Genomic DNA, 22,111 nt, shown 5'->3' with positions numbered 1-22,111 from the left:
ATTTTTGTGAAAAAATATGATTTTTTTATTTTTACGGCTCTGCATTATAAACTTCTGTGAATCACTTAATGGGTCAAAGTGCTCACCACACATCTAGATAAGTTCCTTAGGGGGTCTACTTTTCAAAATGGTGTCACTTGTGGGGGAATTTCAATGTTTAGGCACATCGGGGGCTCTCCAAACGCAACATGGCGTCCCATCTCAATTCCAGTCAATTTTGCATTGAAAAGTCAAATGGCGCTCCTTCGCTTCCGAGCTCTGCCATGCGCCCAAACAGTTGTTTACCCCCACATATGGGGTATCGGCGTACTCAGGAGAAATTGTACAACAACTTTTGGGTCCATGTTCTCCTGTTATCCTTGGAAAAGTAAAACAAATTGGAGCTGAAATAAATTTTTTGTAAAAAAAAGTTAAAAGTTCATTTTTATTTAAACATTCCAAAAATTCCTGTGAAACACCTGAAGGGTTAATAAACTTCTTGAATGTGGTTTTGAGCAGCTTGAGGGGTGCAGTTTAGAATGGTGTCACACTTGATTATTTTCTATCATATAGACCCCTCAAAATGACTTCAAATGAGATGTGGTCCTTAAAAAAAAAAATGGTGTTGTAAAAATGAGAAATTGCTGGTCAACTTTTAACCCTTATAACTCCCTAACAAAAAAAAATTTTGGTTCCAAAATTGTGCTGATGTAAAGTAGACATGTGGGAAATGATACTTATTAAGTATTTTGTGTGACATATCTCTGTGATTTAATTGCAGAAAAATTCAAAGTTGGAAAATTGCGAAATTTTCAAAATTTTCGCCAAATTTCCATTTTTTTCACAAATAAACGCAGGTAATATCAAAGAAATTTTACCACTATCATGAAGTACAATATGTCACGAGAAAACAATGTCAGAATCACCGAGATCCGTTGAAGCATTCCAGAGTTATAACCTCATAAAGGGACAGTGGTCAGAATTGTTAAAATTTGCCTGGTCATTAACCTGCAAACCACCCTTTCCTTTGTTAAAAAGGTTAACAGCCTCTAAAGGGACCATGATTATTGCCCCCCCCCCCCCCCCCCCCCCGGCTAAAAAATCTGACCCAGCCACCCCAGAAAAGGCCCATGTGTAATATGTGCTAATTCCGGCACTTAGCCTCTCTTTTCCCACTGCCCTGTAAGGGTGTCATATGGGGTAATAAGTGGTTAATGTCACCTTTGTATTGTAAGGTGACATTAAGAAGGCTTAGTAATGGAGAGGTGTCAATAAGACCTATCCATTACTAATCCTATAGTTTGTAAAGGGTTAGGGTACCGTCACACAGTGCCATTTTCATCGCTACGACGGTACGATTCGTGACGTTCTAGCGATATCCTTACGATATCGCAGTGTCTGACACGCAGCAGCGATCAGGGACCCTGCTGAGAATCGTACGTCGTAGCAGATCGTTTGGAACTTTCTTTCGTCGCTTGATCACCCGCTGACATCGCTGGATCGTTGTGTGTGACACCGATCCAGCGATGTGTTCGCTTGTAACCAGGGTAAACATCGGGTAACTAAGCGCGTAAACGTAAAAAAAACAAACAGTACATACTCACATTCCGGTGTCTGTCCTCCGGCGTCTCAGCTTCTCTGCACTGTGAGCGCCGGCCAGCCGGAAAGCGAGCACAGCGGTCTGACGTCACCGCTCTGCTTTCCGGCTATGGTGCTTACACAGTGCAGAGAAGCACAGCGCCGGGGGACAGACACCGGAATGTAAGTATGTACTGTTTGTTTTTTTTACGTTTACGCTGGTAACCAGGGTAAACATCGGGTTACTAAGCGCGGCCCTGCGCTTAGTAACCCGATGTTTACCCTGGTTACCCGGGGACTTCGGCATCGCTCCAGCGCCGTGATTGCAAAGTGTGACCGCAGTCTACGATGCTGGAGCGATAATCGTACGACACTGCGACGTCACGGATCGTGCCGTCGTTTCGATGAAAATGGTACTGTGTGACGGTACCCTTAAAGAAGCACATAAAGAATTTTAATGAAATTAAACACTAAACACTGTTTGACCGTTTTATTGTTACTGGTAATCCATGCGAAGCCCTTGATCTTCTGGAAATGAAAAAAATAACAAACCAACAATATACCCATACCTGTCCGGCCTACAGTCAGTTCCACTCCGTAATCCATATCTGGGGTATATACAGTTTTCAACGGGCCCAGCTGTAAACTACCGGGGAATGAATGAAATGCTGGAAGCGGAGCTTCAGTGACTAGCGGTGACGTCACAGAAGCTGCGCTCCCTGCCGGCATGAACTCGAGCATGGGAAAATGCCAGCTGATTTTTCCAAGCTGAGGAGTTCATCTTAGTTCAGGCCGGCAGGGAGCGCAGCTTCAGTGATGTCACCGCTAGTCTCTGAAGCTCCGCTCCCAGCATTTCATTCAATCCACAGTAGTTTACAGCCAGGAGCGGTCACATTAGCAACGTTCTCGGTTGTAAACTGTATATACTCCAGATATGGATTACGACGTGGGACTGACTGTACGCCGAACAGGTATGGGTATATTGTTGGTTTGTTTTTATCATTTTTTTTTTTTTTTTTTTTTTACAGATGATCGAGGGCGTCCCATGGATTACCAGTACAATAAAAATGGTCAAACAGTGTTTACTGTTTTATTTCATTACGAGACTTTATTCTGCATGTGTGTGTGTTTATTTCCCCCTTTACAAACTATAGGATCAGTAATGGATAGGTGTCTTATTGACACCTCTCCATTACTAAGCCGGCTTAATGTCACCTTACAATACAAAGGTGACCCCTTATTACACCATATGACACCACTACAGGGCAGTGGGAAGAGAGAGGCTAAGTGCCTGGGAAAAGCTTCAGCTGTTTATGTTAAAAGGCAGTGACAGAGGCTAAACACTGGCTTCTATCATACATGGGCTAGAACAGTATTGTTTAGTTCTGACATCATAAGTTTTTAATAGTTTCCCCTTACTTATATGTTAAACAGATGCCATTATAGTCTCTGGGCCACAAGTTTCACAGATAAGCCTCTGCTAACAGATCCCTCATGAACAGCTATTAAATCGCTCATGATATATTCCTTTATCCCAGGGGTGGGGAATCTATTTTCTGCCAAGGGCCATTTGGATATTTATACCATCTGGCACTGGTGTCAGGATGTAATCTTTAACTGCATGCCCTTCAGTGTTCAGTAGTAAATACTGTGTGTGTGCTAAGAGCAAGAAGAAATTAATGCGCTGGTTGTAATCAAAATACACCTACCTACCCACGAATGCGGTCCCTGAGAATATGCCCGGGGGCCTGATAAAAGGTCATCGAGGGCCGTAAAAGGCCCTGAGGTTCCCCACCCATGCTTTATCCAATGCCTGAAAAAGTCATCGTACAACGGCGTCCACCACCTATGAACTTCCACATTGGACACTCTTAGGGCCCGATCCACCAAAGTTTCATGCCAGACGTTGAGAAGTCGCAAAATTTAGGCACAACTCACTCCAGTTTCTCACAGCTCTGCCAAAATAGAGCTGGGATGGCATGCTGCAGCTCGTCTAATTCATGACAAGTTATGGCGTTCCCCACTCCAATACCTGACCAGAGTAAGATTTTGGGTGAGGCACACCACAGGTCAAACACTTCAAATTCATGAAGAGCTGTGTCTAGCTCCAGAACAGGTGAACAAAGCATGTCGAGATAAATCAGACCCGGGGACACTGATGCACGGCAGCTATAGCGAGTGACCGGGGACTCTGATGTACGGCAGCTATACCGAGTGACCGGGGACTCTGATGTACGGCAGCGATACCGAGTGACCGGGGACTCTGATGTACGGCAGCGATACCGAGTGACCGGGGACTCTGATGTACGGCAGCGATACCGAGTGACCGGGGACTCTGATGTACGGCAGCGATACCGAGTGACCGGGGACTCTGATGTACGGCAGCGATACCGAGTGACCGGGGACTCTGATGTACGGGAGCGATACCGAGTGACCGGGGACTCTGATGTACGGCGGCAATACCGAGTGACCGGGGACTCTGATGTACGGCGGCAATACCGAGTGACCGGGGACTCTGATGTACGGCGGCGATACCGAGTGACCGGGGACTCTGATGTACGGCGGCGATACCGAGTGACCGGGGACTCTGATGTACGGCAGCGATACCGAGTGACCGGGGACTCTGATGTACGGCAGCGATACCGAGTGACCGGGGACTCTGATGTACGGCAGCGATACCGAGTGACCGGGGACTCTGATGTACGGCAGCGATACCGAGTGACCGGGGACTCTGATGTACGGCAGCGATACCGAGTGACCGGGGACTCTGATGTACGGCAGCGATACCGAGTGACCGGGGACTCTGATGTACGGCAGCGATACCGAGTGACCGGGGACTCTGATGTACGGCAGCGATACCGAGTGACCGGGGACTCTGATGTACGGGAGCGATACCGAGTGACCGGGGACTCTGATGTACGGGAGCGATACCGAGTGACCGGGGACTCTGATGTACGGCGGCGATACCGAGTGACCGGGGACTCTGATGTACGGCGGCGAAACCGAGTGACCGGGGACTCTGATGTACGGCGGCTATACCGAGTGACCGGGGACTCTGATGTACGGCAGCTATACCGAGTGACCGGAGGACTCTGATGTACGGCAGCGATACCGAGTGACCGGGGACTCTAACGTACGGCAGCTATACCGAGTGACCCAAGGACTCTGATGTACGGCAGCGATACCGAGTGACCGGGGACTCTGATGTATGGCAGCTATACCGAGTGACCGGGGACTCTGATGTACAGCAGCGATACCGAGTGACCGGGGACTCTGATGTACGGCAGCGATACCGAGTGACCGGGGACTCTGATGTACGGCAGCGATACCGAGTGACCGGGGACTCTGATGTACGGCAGCGATACCGAGTGATAGGGGACTCTGATGTACGGCAGCGATACCGAGTGACCGGGGACTCTGATGTACGGCAGCGATACCGAGTGACCGGGGACTCTGATGTACGGCAGCGATACCGAGTGACCGGGGACTCTGATGTACGGCAGCGATACCGAGTGACCGGGGACTCTGATGTACGGCAGCGATACCGAGTGACCGGGGACTCTGATGTACGGCAGCGATACCGAGTGACCGGGGACTCTGACGTACGGCAGCGATACCGAGTGACCGGGGACTCTGACGTACGGCAGCGATACCGAGTGACCGGGGACTCTGACGTACGGCAGCGATACCGAGTGACCGGGGACTCTGACGTACGGCAGCGATACCGAGTGACCGGGGACTCTGACGTACGGCAGCGATACCGAGTGACCGGGGACTCTGACGTACGGCAGCGATACCGAGTGACCGGGGACTCTGATGTACGGCAGCGATACCGAGTGACCGGGGACTTTGATGCACGGCAGTAATGAGGGCACTTCTCCAACACCCCACCAGCCGAATAATGAAAACCAGCGCTGAGCAGACGGTGGCCTCTTATCAGTGTGTACCTTGTGTGGGCCGCCATGTCCCGACTACTCCTAACCTCAGCTCAGCGACTAATAGCAAAGTAGCGTCCAAGTTTTATCATAAGAATTTCCTCCCCTAAAATCCCTCCCCCAGTCATCGGTGTCTGTCCCAAGTACCTCCTCTCACATGATCAGTCGCAGCCTATCATCATGCAGTCCTAGTGGTGGACTAGGCGCATGTGTATTACATCATTTTCCGGCGCCGGAACTGTGCGGCCCAGTTGCATGCTGGGGAGGCGGAGGTTTATTCATGTGTTTGCTGAAGAGAGTTAGAAAAAGAAGTCAAACATGATCGAACAGAACAAGCGAAAAGGCCTGGAGCTAGTCTCGGTGCCGGCGAAAAAGCCGAGAAATGAGGTGGTGGCGACGGTGAGTGCGGCGGGAAAGCAGAGTGTGTGTGCGTGCGCAGACGAGCAGAGTGTATGAGCGAGCAGAGTGTGTGTGTGTGTGTGTGTGTGTGTGTGTGTGCGCGCAAGCAAGCAGAGCGTGCACGGGCGAGTAGAGTGTGATATTCTCTCCTATTTGACTCTCGGCTGAGTGCTAATACTCAAGGGGAGTCAGGAGAGACCTTTCAGCATGACGTTGCTTCAGCAAATGTATATTGCATGTTTATGGGCAGCTTTAGAGCGTCACTAGTAGAGTTAAGTGAATTTGTTTGGCTAATTCTAGTCACTAGGTCTGTTCAGTTTTCAACTGTTTATATACTCAAGAAGGTTTGCTGACAGATCAGGAAATCAGAAATGTTGAACAGTTGAAACACAATTGTTTTTGGAAGCTACATGAATTTTTTTTTTTTCATTATTATTTATTTATATAGATAGCACCATTAATTCCATGGTGCTGTACATGAGAAAGGGGTTACATACAGAGTTATAGATATCGTTTACAGTAAACAAGTTTTCAGTGACAGACTGGTACAGAGGGGAGAGGACCCTGTCCTTGCGGACTTACATTCTATGGGATCTGGGCTGGACTGGGACTAAAATTCAGCCCTGGCATTTGAAGTCACACAGGCCCACTTGTCACATGGTGACTGTATAATATCTTTGTACACTTGTAGGCTACAAGAAGTGAGGGGAGTGTAACACGACTATATAACATATAATTACAGCTGTATCCAGCATTACAGCTCAGCCCCCATAGAATGTAATACAGCACAGCCCCCATAGAATGTAATACAGCCAGCCCCCATAGACTATAATACAGCACAGCCACATAGAATGTAATGCTGCACAGCGCCCATAGAATGGAATGCAGCCAGCCCTATAGAATATAATGCAGCAGAGGCCCATAGAATGGAATGCAGCCAGCCCCATAGAATATAATGCAGCACAGGCCCATAGAATGGAATGCAGCCAGCCCCATAGAATGGAATGCAGCACAGGCCCATAGAATGGAACGCAGCACAGGCCCATAGAATGGAACGCAGCACAGGCCCATAGAATGGAACGCAGCACAGGCCCATAGAATGGAATGCAGCACAGCCCCATAGAATATAATGCAGCAGAGGCCCATAGAATGGAATGCAGCACAGCCCCATAGAAAATAATGCAGCAGAGGCCCATAGAATGGAATGCAGCCAGCCCTATAGAATATAATGCAGCAGAGGCCCATAGAATATAATGCAGCACAGGCCCATAGAATATAATGCAGCACAGGCCCATAGAATATAATGCAGCACAGGCCCATAGAATGGAATGCAGCACAGCCCCATAGAATATAATGCAGCACAGCCCCATAGAATATAATGCAGCAGAGGCCCATAGAATGGAATGCAGCCAGCCCTATAGAATGGAATGCAGCCAGCCCTATAGAATATAATGCAGCAGAGGCCCATAGAATGGAATGCAGCCAGCCCCATAGAATATAATGCAGCACAGGCCCATAGAATGGAAGGCAGCCAGCCCCATAGAATGGAAAGCAGCACAGGCCCATAGAATGGAAAGCAGCACAGGCCCATAGAATGGAAAGCAGCACAGGCCCATAGAATGGAATGCAGCACAGGCCCATAGAATGGAATGCAGCACAGGCCCATAGAATGGAATGCAGCACAGGCCCATAGAATGGAATGCAGCACAGGCCCATAGAATGGAATGCAGCACAGGCCCATAGAATGGAATGCAGCACAGGCCCATAGAATGGAATGCAGCACAGGCCCATAGAATGGAATGCAGCACAGGCCCATAGAATGGAATGCAGCACAGGCCCATAGAATGGAATGCAGCACAGGCCCATAGAATGGAATGCAGCACAGGCCCATAGAATGGAATGCAGCACAGCCCCCCCCCCCCCCCAATAGCTCCACAATCCAGTCATCACTCATTGATAAAAAAAACAAAAAAACACTCTACTCACCTCTCCTCCTGCCCCGCGCTGCTCTGGCTCTGGTCTCAGCAGTCGCAGTCTGCCTGCCCGGTCACACAGCAGGTGCGCGGTGATATGACGTCATCGTGCACCCGCAGTGTCAGCGGCAGGCAGAGCGGGGAATGATGGGAGAGGAAGCGTCAGCAGACGCTCTCCCCTCCATCATTGCATTCAACTGTACCGGCGTTAGACGCCGGTATAGTTGAATGCGGGGCCGGGAGTGCGCCGACAGCGGGGAGAGTGTGCCGACAGCGGCACACTCGAGCGGCCCACTACTGCCACCGGCCCTTCTGGCATTTGCCAGAACTGTCCGATGGCCAGTCCGGCCCTGTATGGGATAGTGGGGAAGAGGCCGAAGGTAGGGGGCGAGGCGATGCGGCAGAATAGTTATTGCAGGCTGTAGGCTTTCTTGAAGAGATGGGTTTTCAGGTTCTGTCTGAAGGATCTGAGGGTGGTGGATAATCGGACGTGTTGAGGCATGGAATTCCAGAGGATGGGGGATATTCGGGAGAACTCTTGGAGGCGGTTGTGTGAGGAACGAATAAGTGTGGAGGAGAGTAGGAGGTCTTGGGAGGATCGAAGATTACGTGAGTGAAGAGAGTGGGTGATTAGTTCAGAGATATGAAGGGGGGGGGGACAGGTTGTGGATGGTTTTGTAGATCAGTGTTAGTAGTTTGAACTGGATTCGTTGTGGAATTGGGAGCCAGAGGAGGGATTTGCAGAGGGGAGAAGCAGGGGAGTAAAGAGGAGAGAGGTGGATTAGCCGAGCAGCAGAGTTGAGAACAGACTGGAGTGGTGCAAGAGAGTTAGCGGGGAGGCCACAGAGGAGGGTGTTGCAGTAATCGAGGCGAGAGATGATGAGGGCATGCACAAGAGTCTTAGTAGATTGTGGGCTGAGGAAGGGACAGATTCTGGCAATATTTTTGAGTTGGAGGCGACAGGAGGTGGCAAGAGTGTCATGTCGGACGATGTTCATACCAGGGCGTTCGACAGACAGCGGTAATTCCGCTTTTGTCCACTATGTGCTCAGTGGCGTCGGCTAGATTTTATCTAGCTGGTCCGGGGTTAATTTAGCTGGTGCTCGGATTGGAAGCTGGGCCACGCCCACTGCCTTTAAATAGTCCGTCTGAACATTGGGCGTCGCCGATTATAGCTTCTGTCTAGTGCTTGGTTATCTCAGTCTGGAGTGGTGAGCTAAGAGTTGGAGTATTGTATCTGGTGGTGTATTTCCCTTTGTCTTATTTACTCCTTCCTATATTTGTATTTATTTTGCCCTGTGCATTTATAGTGTATTCCTGAGTGACTGCGGTGTGGTGTATATTTTCCGTTATCCTTGTCTGTGCTAACTGTGGGTATTGGTGTATGATCTCTTCACTGGGTGGTGGGCGGTGGTTTCAGCCTAGAGTTGAAACAGGAGACAGGGTGAGGGTGGAGGCCTAGACATGCACACCATCAGTGTAAACTCTAGGTAGAGGGTCAGTCAGGGTTTCCCTAGTCTGAGGGAAATTGCAGGGGCCCGGGTTATTAGCTCTTGCCCACCTAGGCTTCCCGTGACAAAGAGTTTGAACGTGCGGTTTGAAGGACAGGGCAGAGTCGAGAGTTACCCCGAGGCAGCGGATTTCAGGTGCGGGAGAGAGCGTGATGCCGTTTACCATAATGGATAGATCAGGTAGGGGGGATACGTGAGATGGGAGAAAGATGATGAGATCGGTTTTGTCTAAATTGAGTTTTAGGAAGCGAGAAGTGAAGAAGGAGGATGTGGCTGACACACTCCTGGATTCTGTACAGAAGAGAGGCGACATCTGAGCCAGAGAGGTAGATCTGAGTGTCGTCCGCATACAGGTGGTACTGGAAGCCATGGGACTTTGAGTTGCCCTAGGCCAAGGGTATAGATGGAAAAAAGTAGGGGCCCTAGGACAGAGCCTTGAGGGACTCCAACAGAGAGGGGGCGGGATGAGGAGGTGGTGTGGGAGTGGGAAACGCTAAATGTGCGGTCGGAAAGGTATGAGGCAATCCAGGACAGGGCAAGGTCTGATGCCAAGGGAAGAAAGAATCTGTAGCAGTAGGCAGTGATCGACTGTGTCAAAAGCAGAGGACAGGTCAAGAAGGAGGAGGATGGAGAACTGTCTGTTAGCTTTGGCTGTGAGTAAGTCATTAGTAATTTTTGTCAGGGCAGTCTCAGTGGAGTGGTGGGGGCGGAAGCCAGATTGGAGGTTGTCAAGGAGAGAGTTAGATGAGAGGTGGGAGGAAATTTGAGCATGGACATGCTGCTCAAGGAGTTTTGAAGCAAACGGGAGCAGTGATATGGGGCGGTAGCTGGGCATAGCAGTTGGGTCAAGGTTAGTTTTTTTGAGGATGGGTGTGATGGTGGCATGTTTGAAGGCAGAGGGGAAGGTACCAGAAGATAGCGATAGGTTGAAGAGATGGGTTAGGGCTGGAATGAGCATGTTAGTGAGGTTGGGGAGCAAGTGGGAGGGGATGGGGTCAAGTGCACAGGTGGTGAGGTGAGATTTGGAAAAGAGGCGAGTTAGCTCTCCTTCAGTGATGTTGGAGAGGGAGGTTATTAGGGAAGGGCAGAGGTCTGGTATATGGAGTGGTTGGGGTGGTGGAACAGTTAGGGTTTGCCTTATTTGGTCAATCTTGTTTTTGAAGTAGGTGGCAAAGTCCTCGGAGGAGATGAGGGGAGTTGGAGGTGTCAGTGGTGGGCGGAGGAGAGAGTTAAATGTGCTGAATAGTTGTTTTGGGTTGTAGGATAGTGAAGATACAAGGTTAGTGAAATAGGTCTGTTTAGCGGAGGTGAGGGCTAATTTGAAGTCAAATGTAGCTTGTTTGAAAGCAGTGAAGTTGTCCGGCAGGCGTGTTTTCTTCCAACGTCGCTCTGCAACCCTGGATGCTTGTCGAAGTTTTTTTGTGAGATTGTTATCCCAAGGTTGCCTATTGGTTCGTCGCACTGTGCCATGCATGAGAGGGGGCGACCGAGTCTATGGCTGATGTGAGAATGGAGTTATAGAACGCGGTGGCGCTGTCCGTGTCGTGGAGTGAAGATATGGAGGACAGGGGTAGGAGAGAGTCTGTGAATGTCTAGATGTGCGAGGTTTCTGCGAGGATGTGGAAATGGCTGGACATGGGGGGCAGGTGAGGGTGACAAAGATGAGAAGGTGAGTAGATGGTGGTCAGATAGGGGGAAGGGAGAGGTTGCAAGATTAGATAAGGAACAGAGGAGGGTGAAGATGAGGTCTAGTGTATGTCCGTCTGTGTGGGTGGCTGTGGAGGACCACTGGGTGAGCCCATAGGATGAAGTAATGTTTTCATGCCATGAATAAACTTTATTTACATTAAAATAAGCAATCCACGATATACTATAATTGATCATCTTATCATAGGCTATCGAGTAACACAAAGTAAAAAACAGCATTACCATATATGGCAGCCATTACTGTAGAACTTAAGCTGTCAGAGACGAATGTTCATTGCTGCACATTCATTTATTTGGTCATTTAAAAGGATCTGATACAAGGACTGCTGAGTCACATTGCACTACTTTTGCGGTCTTGTAGGGTCCACCGAGATCATCCAGTCTCCTGACTCCTATTATGCTGTTATCGGGACATGAAGGGGAAGTTTACTGCTGCAAATTTCATCCCAATGGACTGACTTTAGCATCGGCAGGATTTGACAGACTAATTCGTAAGTATTTTATACCTGTGTTATATGGCAAAGATGAACCTCAACATTTATTATATATTTCCCAGATTGCCTTTTATAAAATGAATGTAAAAAAATATACATGAGGCTTTAAGTATGAGAGTTTCTTAATGTTTCTACTATGCAAATTGCCTCTTCTGAGAGGAAGAGCACTTGAACTCTATAGCGCCACCTGTTGGAAGCAGCAATCCTATAAGTCACTATCGACCCTTTAGGCCGGCATCACGCCTAACGTATAAAAATACGGTCCGTTTTGTACGGCCCAAAAAAGCAGAAATATTCCCGAACAGTGATTCCTATGGCATCCATGTGCAGTGCGAGGATGCGATTTTTTTTCTCCACAAAATAACCTTATGGCATCCGTATGGCGAGATTTCTCCAGTCACCTTGGAGGATGTCTCCCCGCCCTAATGGGGGACAGGAAACACAAAGAGGTTTAATAACCCTCCCCTTCCTGCTATCTCCAGTGTTTTTCCTGTCCCCCAGTGAGGCATGAAGAGGTTCCTCTCAGGTGCTGCCGTGGCCAGCGAGTGGAGCCCTTAGAAAAAGCCTACCATGCTGGGCAGCCGAGGTCGGGAGGTTCTCCTCTCTGCCTCAACGTGGCTACTCCCGTCTCCATGGTGCATGCAACTTGGGACCCCCTCCCGCGCCTCTCCCGGAGGTAAAGCGGGGCGGTTATGTGCTGCCGAGGTCCTCCCGAAGCTTCCCGGCGTGCTGTTGAAGTTCCGGGGTCCGCGCGTGCCGGAAGTGATGTAGTCGGCTCACTTCCGGTTGGCGTCCTGGGGCTCCTCGCTGGATCGCACACGCCTCCTCTTGTGGTCCAGGAGCCTCCGGTTCCTGGATCGGTACTAGGGTCGTTCCAGGGAACCTCACTACAGACCAAGGGGAGGAGGAGCACACAATTGACGCTGGACCTCGATATCTTCATATCATGGTTAGGAGCCTCCAGCTAAGACGCAGTGTCTCTGTCTCTGTGTGACTGCTGACAGTTTGACCATGGACGGCGATAAACCTACAGCTGCTTCTGCAGAACCCAGCTTTCACCCTCCTACAGCCGGTCCTTCACTGTCCAGGCATTGATAGTTATGGGTCATTTAGTATGCCTTCTCTCTCTTTTTAGGGAGAAAAGGTCTCCAAAGAGCAAATCCAGCTGCTAGTGTGCTGTTTGTGGTTCCAGGCTTCCTTCTGCTTACAAGAAGACCCTATGCCAACCTTGCACGGATGACCTATTGCGTGCTGAACAGCCCTCCCCCTGGACAGCATTAAAACACTGATTAAGAGGTGCAAACCTCCATGGCAGCCCTTTCCCAGCCCCCCTGGTATCGCATGCTCCTCCCCCTAAAAAGAGGAAAATGGCACCGGTTGAAACTGATTCGGGCGAGATTCATACCTCAGGGTCAGAGGATAATTGGGAGAATGATGGCTCCACATCCACCCCTAAAGCTGATAGTAAAAAATACTATTTCTCTTCTGAGGATATGGAAGAGCTTGTTTCCATAATAAGAAACACCATGGGGGTTGAGGAAGAGGAGGAAAAGCACTCAGTTCAGGATGAGATGTTTAGGGGGCTGAAACTCAAAAGTAAAAAAGGGTTTCCTATTCATGAAAATGTCCAAAATCTTATTTTTCAGGAGTGGGCTTTCCCAGAAAAAGGCCTTATAGCTTCCCTTCAGAACTAAAGAATTGCTTTCCCCTTAAAGGTGACAATTCTATTTGGGAAGTCCCTAGGGTGAACGTCCAGGTCTCTAAAGTAACCAAAAAGACGGCTCTCCCATTTGAGGATTCTTCCCAATTAAAAGATCTTATGGATTGAAAGATACAAAGTGACCTAAAAAAGTCCTGGGAATCCTCTACAAATTTGCTCAAAAGAAATATAGCTTCCACATGTGTCGCCAGAGCCCTATTTCTCTAGCTTCGCAAGTTGGAGGAACACATCTCCCAGGGGCCTCCAGAGAGGAGATCCTGGACTCCCTACCCCTTCTCCAAAAGGCGACGGGGTTCTTAGCCGATACCTCAGGATAATCTGTTCAAGTGGCAGCAAGGTCTTTAGTCCTCTCTAATTCAGCTAGGAGAGCCCTTTGGCTGAAATCTTGGGGTGTGACATCACCTCTAAGACCAAACTTTGTGCTATCCCCTTTCAGGGACACCACTTATTAGGGCCAGTCTTGGATGATATCCTTGAAAAAGCTTTGGATAGGAAAAAATCGCTTCCTGAACAGAAAATTGCTAGGAAGCGTTTTTTTCGTCCCCCTCGTGAAGGAGTTCAGAGGAAAAAATAAATCGGGACAGTGGAGCTACCCGAAGGGGGGTTGTAGTGTGAATATAAAAATGGCTATTTTGAGTCCATATTGAAATGTACAGAATGCATTTAGACGATGACAGAGCAGCATTTCTCATCATACATTTACAGACAGACAATGCTCATAGTGACACAATCTTGAGAACTGTTTGTTTATTGTCTGAAGATCTTTCAGTTCACAAACAGTTTTAACCCCTTAACGACCGCCGATACGCCTTTTAACGGCGGCAGTTAAGGGTACTTAAACAACAGCGCCGTTAATTAACGGCACTGTGGAAAAAGTGAATAGCGCCCCCCCAGAGTCGGATTTTCTCTGGGGTTTCGGTTACCGGGGGTAGTTGAGACCCCAGAGAACATGATTCGGGGGTTTTTTACCAACCCCCGGGTTGCGATCGCCGGTAATTAACCGTTTACCGGCGATCGCAAAAAAAAAAAAAAAAATGCGATTTCCCATTTAATTTCTCTGTCCTCCGATGTGATTGCACATCAGAGGACAGAGAAATGGGGTCCCCGATAGCCCCCCGATACTCACCTGTCTCCCCCGGTGCTCCTCGTGGCTCCCGATGGGTGCCGCCATCTTCTTCCAGCCAAAAAATAGCGGGCGCAATGCGCCCGCCGGCCGGCACCCAGAAGATCTTTGGGGTCTCGGCTGCCGGGGGTAGCCGAGACCCCAAAGAACATGATCGGGGTCGGTTTTTACCAACCCCTGTTTTGCGATCGCCGGTGATCAACTGTTTACCGGCGACCGCAAAAAAAAAAAAAAAAAGCGATGTGTAATTCTCTGTCCTCTGATGTGATCGCACATCAGAGGACAGAGAAATGGGGGGATTCGGGGACCCTGTTTATACTTACCGGTGTCCCTGGGTCCTCCTGTGTCCCCTCCTGGCCGCCGGCTTATTCCTTTGGTAAGAAAATGATCTGCCGGCCGGCAGCTAGAGGAGTTGGGGCTAAATTTAGGGTTAGGGTTGGGGCTAAAGTTAGGGTTAGGGTTGGGCTAAAGTTAGGGCTAGGGTTGCGGCTAAAGTTAGGGTTAGAGTTGGGATTAGGATTAGGGTTTGGATTAGGGTTGGCATTAGGGTTAGGTTTGGGATTAGGGTTAGGTTTGGGATTAGGGTTGGGTTTGGGATTAGGGTTAGGTTTGGGGTTAAGGTTAGGGCTGGGATTAGGGTTAGGGGTGTATTGGGATTAGAGTTAGGTTTGAGGTTAGGGTTGAGATTAGGATTAGGGGTATGTTGGATTTAGGGTTCTGATTAGGGTTATGGTTGTTTTGGGTTAGGGTTGTGATTATCGTTAGGGTTGTGATTAGGATTATGGATCGGGTTGGGATTAGGGTTAGGGGTGTATTGGGGTTAGGGTTGGAGTTAGAATTGGGGGGTTTCCACTGTTTATTTACATCAGGGGGTCTCTAAACGCCACAGCCAATTTTGCGCTCAAAAAGTCAAATGGTGCTCCCTCCCTTCTGAGCTCTGCCGTGCGCCCAAACAGTGGTTTACCCCCACATATGGGGCATCAGCGTACTCTGGATAAATTGGACAACAACTTTTGGGGTCCAATTTCTCCTGCTACCCTTGTGAAAGTAAAAATTTGGGGGTGAAAAGATCATTTTTGTGGAAAAAATGATTTTTTTTATTTTCATGGCTCTACATTATAAACATCTGTGAAGCAGTTGGGGGTTCATAGTGCTCACCACACATCTAGATAAGCTCTTTGGGGGGTCTGGTTTCCAAAATGGGGTCATTTGTGGGGGGTTTCTACTGTTTAGGTACATCAGGAGCTCTGCAAATGCAACATGACGCCCGCAGACCATCCCATCAAAGTCTGCATTTCAAGCGGCCCTCCTTCCCTTCCGAGCCCTGATGGGTGCCCAAACAGTGCCCCCCCCCCCACATATGGGGTATCAGCATACTCAGGACAAACTGGTCAACAGATTTTGGGGTCCAATGTCTCCTTGTACCCTTGAGAAAATAAAAAATTGCAGGCTAAAAAATCATTTTTGAGGGGAAAAAAAAAAGGATTTTTTATTTTCACGTCTCTACGTTATGAATTTCTGTGAAGCACTTGGGGGTTTAAAGTGCTCACCACACATCTAGATAAGTTCCTTAAGGGGTCTAGTTTCCAAAATGGTGTCACTTGTGAGGGGTTTCCACTGTTTAGGCACATCAGGGGCTCTCCAAACGCGACATGGCGTCCGATCTCAATTCCAGCCAATTCTACATTGAAAAAGTCAACTGGCGCTCCTTCTCTGCCAAGCTCTGCAGTGTGTTTACCCCTACATATGGGGTATCGGTGTATTCAGGAGAAACTGCACAACAAAATTTATGGCTAAATTTCTGTTTTTACACTTGTGAAAATGAAAAAAAAATGGTTCTGAAGTAAAATGTTTGCAAAAAAAAGTTAAATGTTAATTTTTTCCTTCCACATTGTTTCAGTTCCTGTGAACCACGTAAAGGGTTAATAAACTTCTTGAATATGGTCTTGAGCACCTTGCGGGGAGCAGTTTTTAGAATGGTGTCACACTTGGTTATTTTCTGTCATATAGACCCCTCAAAATGACTTCAAATGTGATGTGGTCCCTAAAAAAAAAAAAAATGGTGTTGTAAAAATGAGAAATTGCTGGTCAACTTTTAACCCTTAACTCCCTAACAAAAAAAAATGTTGTTTCCAAAATTGTGCTGATGTAAAGTAGACATGTGGGAAATGTTATTTATTAACTATTTTTTGTGACATATCTCTCTGATGTAAGGGCATAAAAATACAAAGTTTGAAAATTGCAAAATGTTAAAAATTTTCGCCATATTTCCGTTTTTTTCATAAATAATCGCAAGTAATACCGAAGAAATGTTACCGCTAACATGAAGTACAATATATCAAGAAAAAACAATCTCAGAATCAGCAGGATCTGTTAAAGCATTCCAGAGTTATAACCTCATAAAGTGACAGTGGTCAGAATTGTAAAAATTGGCTCGGTCATTAACCCCTTCAAGTCACGGCCCTTTTTCGTTTTTGCGTTCCTTCCCAGAGCCATAACTTTTTTATTTTTCCGTCAATATGGTCATGTGAGGGCTTATTTTTTGCGGGACGAGTTGTACTTTTGAACGACACCATTGGTTTTACCATGTCTTTTACTAGAAAACGGGAGAAAAATTCCAAGTGCGGTGAAATTGCAAAAAAAGTGCAATCCCACACTGGTCTTTTGTTTGGCTTTTTTGCTAGGTTCACTAAATGCTAAAACTAACCTGCCATTGTGATTCTCTAGGTCATTACGAGTTCATAGACACCTAACATGTCTAGGTTATTTTTTTATCCAAGTGGTGAAAAAAAATTCAAAACTTTGCTTAAAAAAAAAAGTGCCATTTTCCGATACCCGGAGCGTCTCCATTTTTCGTGATCTGGGGTCGGGTGAGGGCTTATTTTTTGCGTGCGGAGGTGACGTTTTTAATAATATCACTTTTGTGCAGATACGTTCTTTTGATCGCCCGTTATTGCATTTTAATGCAATGTCGCGGCGACCAAAAAACGTAATTCTGGCATTTCTAATTTTTTTTTCGCTACGCTGTTTAGCGATCAGGTTAATACTTTTTTTTTTATTGATAGATCGGGCGATTCTGAACGCGTTGATACCAAATACGTGTAGGTTTGTTTTTTTTTTTGTATTGTTTTATTTAGGATGGGGCGAAAGGGGGGTGATTTAAACTTTTATATTTTTTATATTTTTTTCATATTTTTTAAAACATTTTTTTTACTTGTGCCATGCTTCAATAGCCTCCATGGGAGGCTAGAAGCTGGCACCACTGGATTGGCTCAGCTACATAGCAGCGATCATGAGATCGCTGCTATGTAGCTGAATTGCAGTTGTGCTGTGAGCGCCGACCACAGGGGGGCGCTCACAGCAGGCCGGCATCAGTAACCATAGAGGTCTCAAGGACCTCTATGGTTACTGTCCTGACACATCGCCGACCCCCGATCATGTGACAGGGGTCGGCGATGACGTCAATTCCGGCCGGAAGCGCCGGTTAAATGCCGCTGTCTGCATTTGACAGCGGCATTTAACAGGTTAATAGCGGCGGGTGAATAGCGATTTCACCCGCTGCTATTGCGCGCACATGTCAGCTGTTTTGTACAGCTGAAATGTCGCGACTTTGATGTGGGCTCAGCGCTTTTTTCAAACACATCAAAGGGGGAGACACGACATGCGCTGTACATGTACGGCGCATGTCGTGAAAGGGTTAAGTACCAATTTGGCTCTCACTAAGGGGTTAAGTTTCAGTTTGTTGTAAAACATTAAGGTTTATTTAACCTCTGTCTGTGGTGGTTTTATCTAACCCTTGTGGGCTTTTTATGTATCTATGGGTTTATGGCACATTGTCTGATGTATGACTGATATCTTGGTCTCATCCTATCTTGAAATCTGGTCACTTGAAGGGCAGGGTGAAGCCAAAGTTAAGGCCCCGTCACACATAGCGACGCTGCAGCGATACAGACAACGATTCCGATCGCTGCAGCGTCGCTGTTTAGTCGCTGTGTGGTCGCTGGAGAGCTGTCACACAGACAGCTCTCCAGCGACCAACGATGCCGAGGTCCCCGGGTAACCAGGGTAAACATCGGGTTGCTAAGCGCAGGGCCGCGCTTAGTAACCCGATGTTTACCCTGGTTACCAGTGTAAAATGTAAAATAACAAACAGTACATACTCACCTTCGCGTCCCCCGGCGTCCGCTTCCTGCACTGACTGAGCGCCGGCCCTAACAGCAGAGCGGTGACGTCACCACTGTGCTGTACTTTCACTTTACGGCCGGCAGTCAGTCAGTGCGGGAAGCGGTCGGCAAGGGACCTGACGGACACCGGAATGTAAGTATGTACTGTTTGTTTTTTTCTACATTTATGATGGTAACCAGGGTAAACATCGGGTTACTAAGCGCGTCCCTGCGCTTAGTAACCCGATGTTTACCCTGGTTACCAGTGAAGACATCGCTGAATCCGTGTCACACACACCGATTCAGCGATGTCAGCGGGACCTCAACGACCAAAAAAAGGTCCAGGCCATTCTGACACGACCAGCGATCTCACAGCAGGGGCCGGGTCGCTGGTACGTGTCAAACATAGCGAGATCGCTACTGAGGCCGCTGTTGCGTCACAAAACTTGTGACTCAGCAGCGATCTCGCTAGCGATCTCGCTATGTGAGACGGGGCCTTTAAACATAGTGCAAATCATTATATGCCAGAGAAACATGACTAAGAAAGAAGCATAAACTGGTGTACCTGTACTTATGTGTGATACCTGCATTAGTGGGGATGCCCGTGCAGTGTTGTGAATCTCCCAGGGGTGCTCTGTCTTGGTGTTGCTTCTCTGATTTTCCAGACGGATGATATTTAAAAGCCCCTTAGTGATGGATGATGTGAGTATATGTACTTACTCTTTTTCGGACTATAAGACGCACCGGACTATAAGACGCACCCAGGTTTTAGAGGTGGAAAATAGGGAAAAAAATATTTGAAGCAAAAAAGGTGGTAAAATATTTAATAACAAACATACTATTATATGTGTTGTTAATATATATATATATATATATATAGTATGTTATTATGTTGGAAGCTGCGGGTAGAAGATGGAGCTGCGGGACCAGTGTGGTGTCTGTAAAGTACTATATGAAGATGCTGGAGGGTGAGTATAAGAATGGGGGCACATGGCTTATATTTAAAGCATCACTCCAGCACTGAAAAATAACACTGGAGTGCTGCTTTGAGATCCCATTGGGAGAACTATAACTCCCAGCATGTCCTGCAGATCCTATGGCATGCTGGGAGTTAGTTCACCACATAAGTGGCAGAGTGCTTTGTGTGTTGTAGTGACTAACCTTTTAATTGTGGCAGCCAGCCAGCTGTGGTGAGGTAAAATGCTGGAGCATCCCATCCCATGACACCACAGAGCGCTCCCTCTTGTTGCCTCTCCACAGCACAGGAGTAAGCTTGCAGATTGTAGTGTGATGTCTGCAGGACCTGTGATGACATCAGAAGAGGGAGGGCTCTGTGCTGCCATATGATGCTCCAGCCCGCCCACTCCTGACATCACACAGGTCCTTGTGCTGGAGCACTCAGCATCCAGCCCCGGCAGGCAGGTATGCAGCGATCTTGTCCCCTCAAGCCCCTGCTGCTGCTGCCTCCTCCACCAGACACACAGATCTCCCCAGCTGCTGCAGGAATCTGGCAATGGGGAAACCATGCGTGTCCCTGTGAAGGAGTATTCATTTGCTGCTCCCAGCTCACCTCTCAGCTGACAGGTGGGCGGTGAAGCAGCTAATGAATATTCACTGCGCTTTAATGATCGGGACCATGTGGTTTCCCCAGCACTGATTCCTGAAACCAGGGAGGGACATTTTTCTGCCTCCCAATGCAATCCCACTCGCTGCTGCCCCCTCCCCACGTTACATCCCTACCATAAGACGCACCCACACTTTTCTCCCAAATTTGGAGGATTAAGTGCGTCTTATGGTCAAAAATACGGTAATCATTATATGAATGTAATGATGCACGCTCCCTGCGTGCTTCCCTGAGACCCTTGGAGCAATGCAATGTGATCGCGTTGCTCCGAGGGTCTCCTACCTCCTCCTCTCTGCAGGCCCGGATCCGAAATGGCCGTGAGGGGCCTTCCGGGTCCTGCAGGGAGGTGGCTTGTAAGTGCCTGCTGAGAGCAGGTGCCGGGAAGCCTCCCTGCACTGCCTGTCAGATCACTGATCTGACACAGTGCATTGCAAAGTGTCAGATCAGCGATCTGTCACTTTACTGTGATGTCGTCCCCCCCCCCAGGGGCAATGTAAAAAAGTAAAAAAAAAAAATTAATATTGACATGTATAAGTAACCATTTGCCCAAACGGTGGTTCCCCCCCACATATCGGCGTACTCGGACCCAAAAAGTTGTTGTCCAATTTGTTTTAGTTTCTCCTGTTACCCTTGGGAAAATACAAAACTGGGGGCTAAAAAATAATTTGTGTGGGGAAAAAAATGATTTTTTTATTTTCACAGCTCTGCGTTATAAACTGTAGTGAAACACTTGGGGGTTCAAAGTGTGGCCCGGTGGCCAGAGAGAGGGGGCCCGATTGCTGGACAATGGGGCAATGCTGGAGAGACACTGGGGGCAATGCTGGACACACTGGGGGCAATGCTGGACACACTGGGGACAATGCTGACACACTGGGGGCAATGCTGACACACTGGGGGCAATGCTGACACACTGGGGGCAATGCTGGACACACTGGGGGCAATGCTGGACACACTGGGGGCAATGCTGGACACACTGGGGGCAATGCTGGACACACTGGGGGCAATGCTGGACACACTGGGGGCAATGCTGGACACAATGGGGGCAATGCTGGACACACTGGGGGCAATGCTGACACACTGGGGCAGATTGCTGGACACACTGGGGCAGATTGCTGGACACACTGGGGCAGATTGCTAGACACACTGGGGTAATATGCTGGGGTGTGCATTATACTGCATCAAAGAACAATAAACGTTGAGGGGTGAGCATTATTATACCGCACTATACTATACGTGGCACTGAAATGCGTGATACGTGGCACTGAAATGCGTGGCACTGAAATGCGTGGCACTGAAATGCGTGGCACTGAAATGCGTGGCACTGAAATGCGTGGCACTGAAATGCGTGGCACTGAAATGCGTGGCACTGAAATGCGTGGCACTGAAATGCGTGGCACTGAAATGCGTGGCACTGAAATGCGTGGCACTGAAATGCGTGATGCGTGGCACTGAAATACGTTGCACTTACATATGTGATACGTGGCACTTAGATCAATAAACGGTCATGTTGGAGCATTATTATACCGCACTATAGATCAATAAACGGTGAGGGGGGATCATTATTACACCGCACTGCAGATCAATAAACGGTCATGGTGGAGCATTATTATACCATACTGCAAAACATTACACGGTGAGGGTTCAGCATTACTATACCGCGCGGATGATCACTAAAAGGCGAGCGGGAAGCATTAGGATACCTTACTGCACATCAATAAACAGTGCGAAGTGAGCATTATGATACCGCACTGTGGACCGATATACGGTGAAGGTGTAAAAATGTAACCGCACTGTGGAGCAATTTACGCAGATGGTGGACAATTATACCGCACTGTGCCATGCAACTACATACGGTGATGGGGGAACATTATACCGCACTATGTAACAAAGTAAGTTTATGTTGGA

General features: G+C 48.2%; 2 protein-coding genes across 4 annotated transcripts in view; one reads left to right on the top strand and one right to left on the bottom strand.

Moving 5' to 3' along the window:
- Positions 1-5,753, bottom strand: part of LOC143815868 (uncharacterized) — a 160,752-nt gene extending 154,999 nt beyond the window's left edge. The window contains exon 1 of one of the 3 annotated variants that reach the window (XR_013223828.1): positions 5,640-5,753. The gene's annotated coding sequence lies outside the window, so the exon portion shown is untranslated. Of the gene's footprint in view, positions 1-5,504; positions 5,615-5,639 lie in introns of those variants that run through there. The other 2 variants (XR_013223827.1, XM_077295561.1) reach the window with 2 other exon arrangements.
- The window catches only part of SNRNP40 (small nuclear ribonucleoprotein U5 subunit 40), an 88,288-nt gene continuing 71,929 nt past the window's right edge, over positions 5,753-22,111 (top strand). The window contains exons 1-2 of the mRNA XM_077295559.1: positions 5,753-5,891; positions 11,444-11,573. Coding sequence (XP_077151674.1) covers positions 5,811-5,891; positions 11,444-11,573 — 211 coding nt within the window. The 5' untranslated portion in view covers positions 5,753-5,810. The remainder of the gene's footprint in view (positions 5,892-11,443; positions 11,574-22,111) is intronic.

This window comes from Ranitomeya variabilis, chromosome 3 (genome assembly GCF_051348905.1).
Source record: "Ranitomeya variabilis isolate aRanVar5 chromosome 3, aRanVar5.hap1, whole genome shotgun sequence".
In the NCBI taxonomy this organism is placed as follows: domain Eukaryota; kingdom Metazoa; phylum Chordata; class Amphibia; order Anura; family Dendrobatidae; genus Ranitomeya; species Ranitomeya variabilis.
The sequence above is the reverse complement of the archived record's forward strand: the minus strand, read 5'-3'. Positions and strand labels throughout refer to the sequence as shown.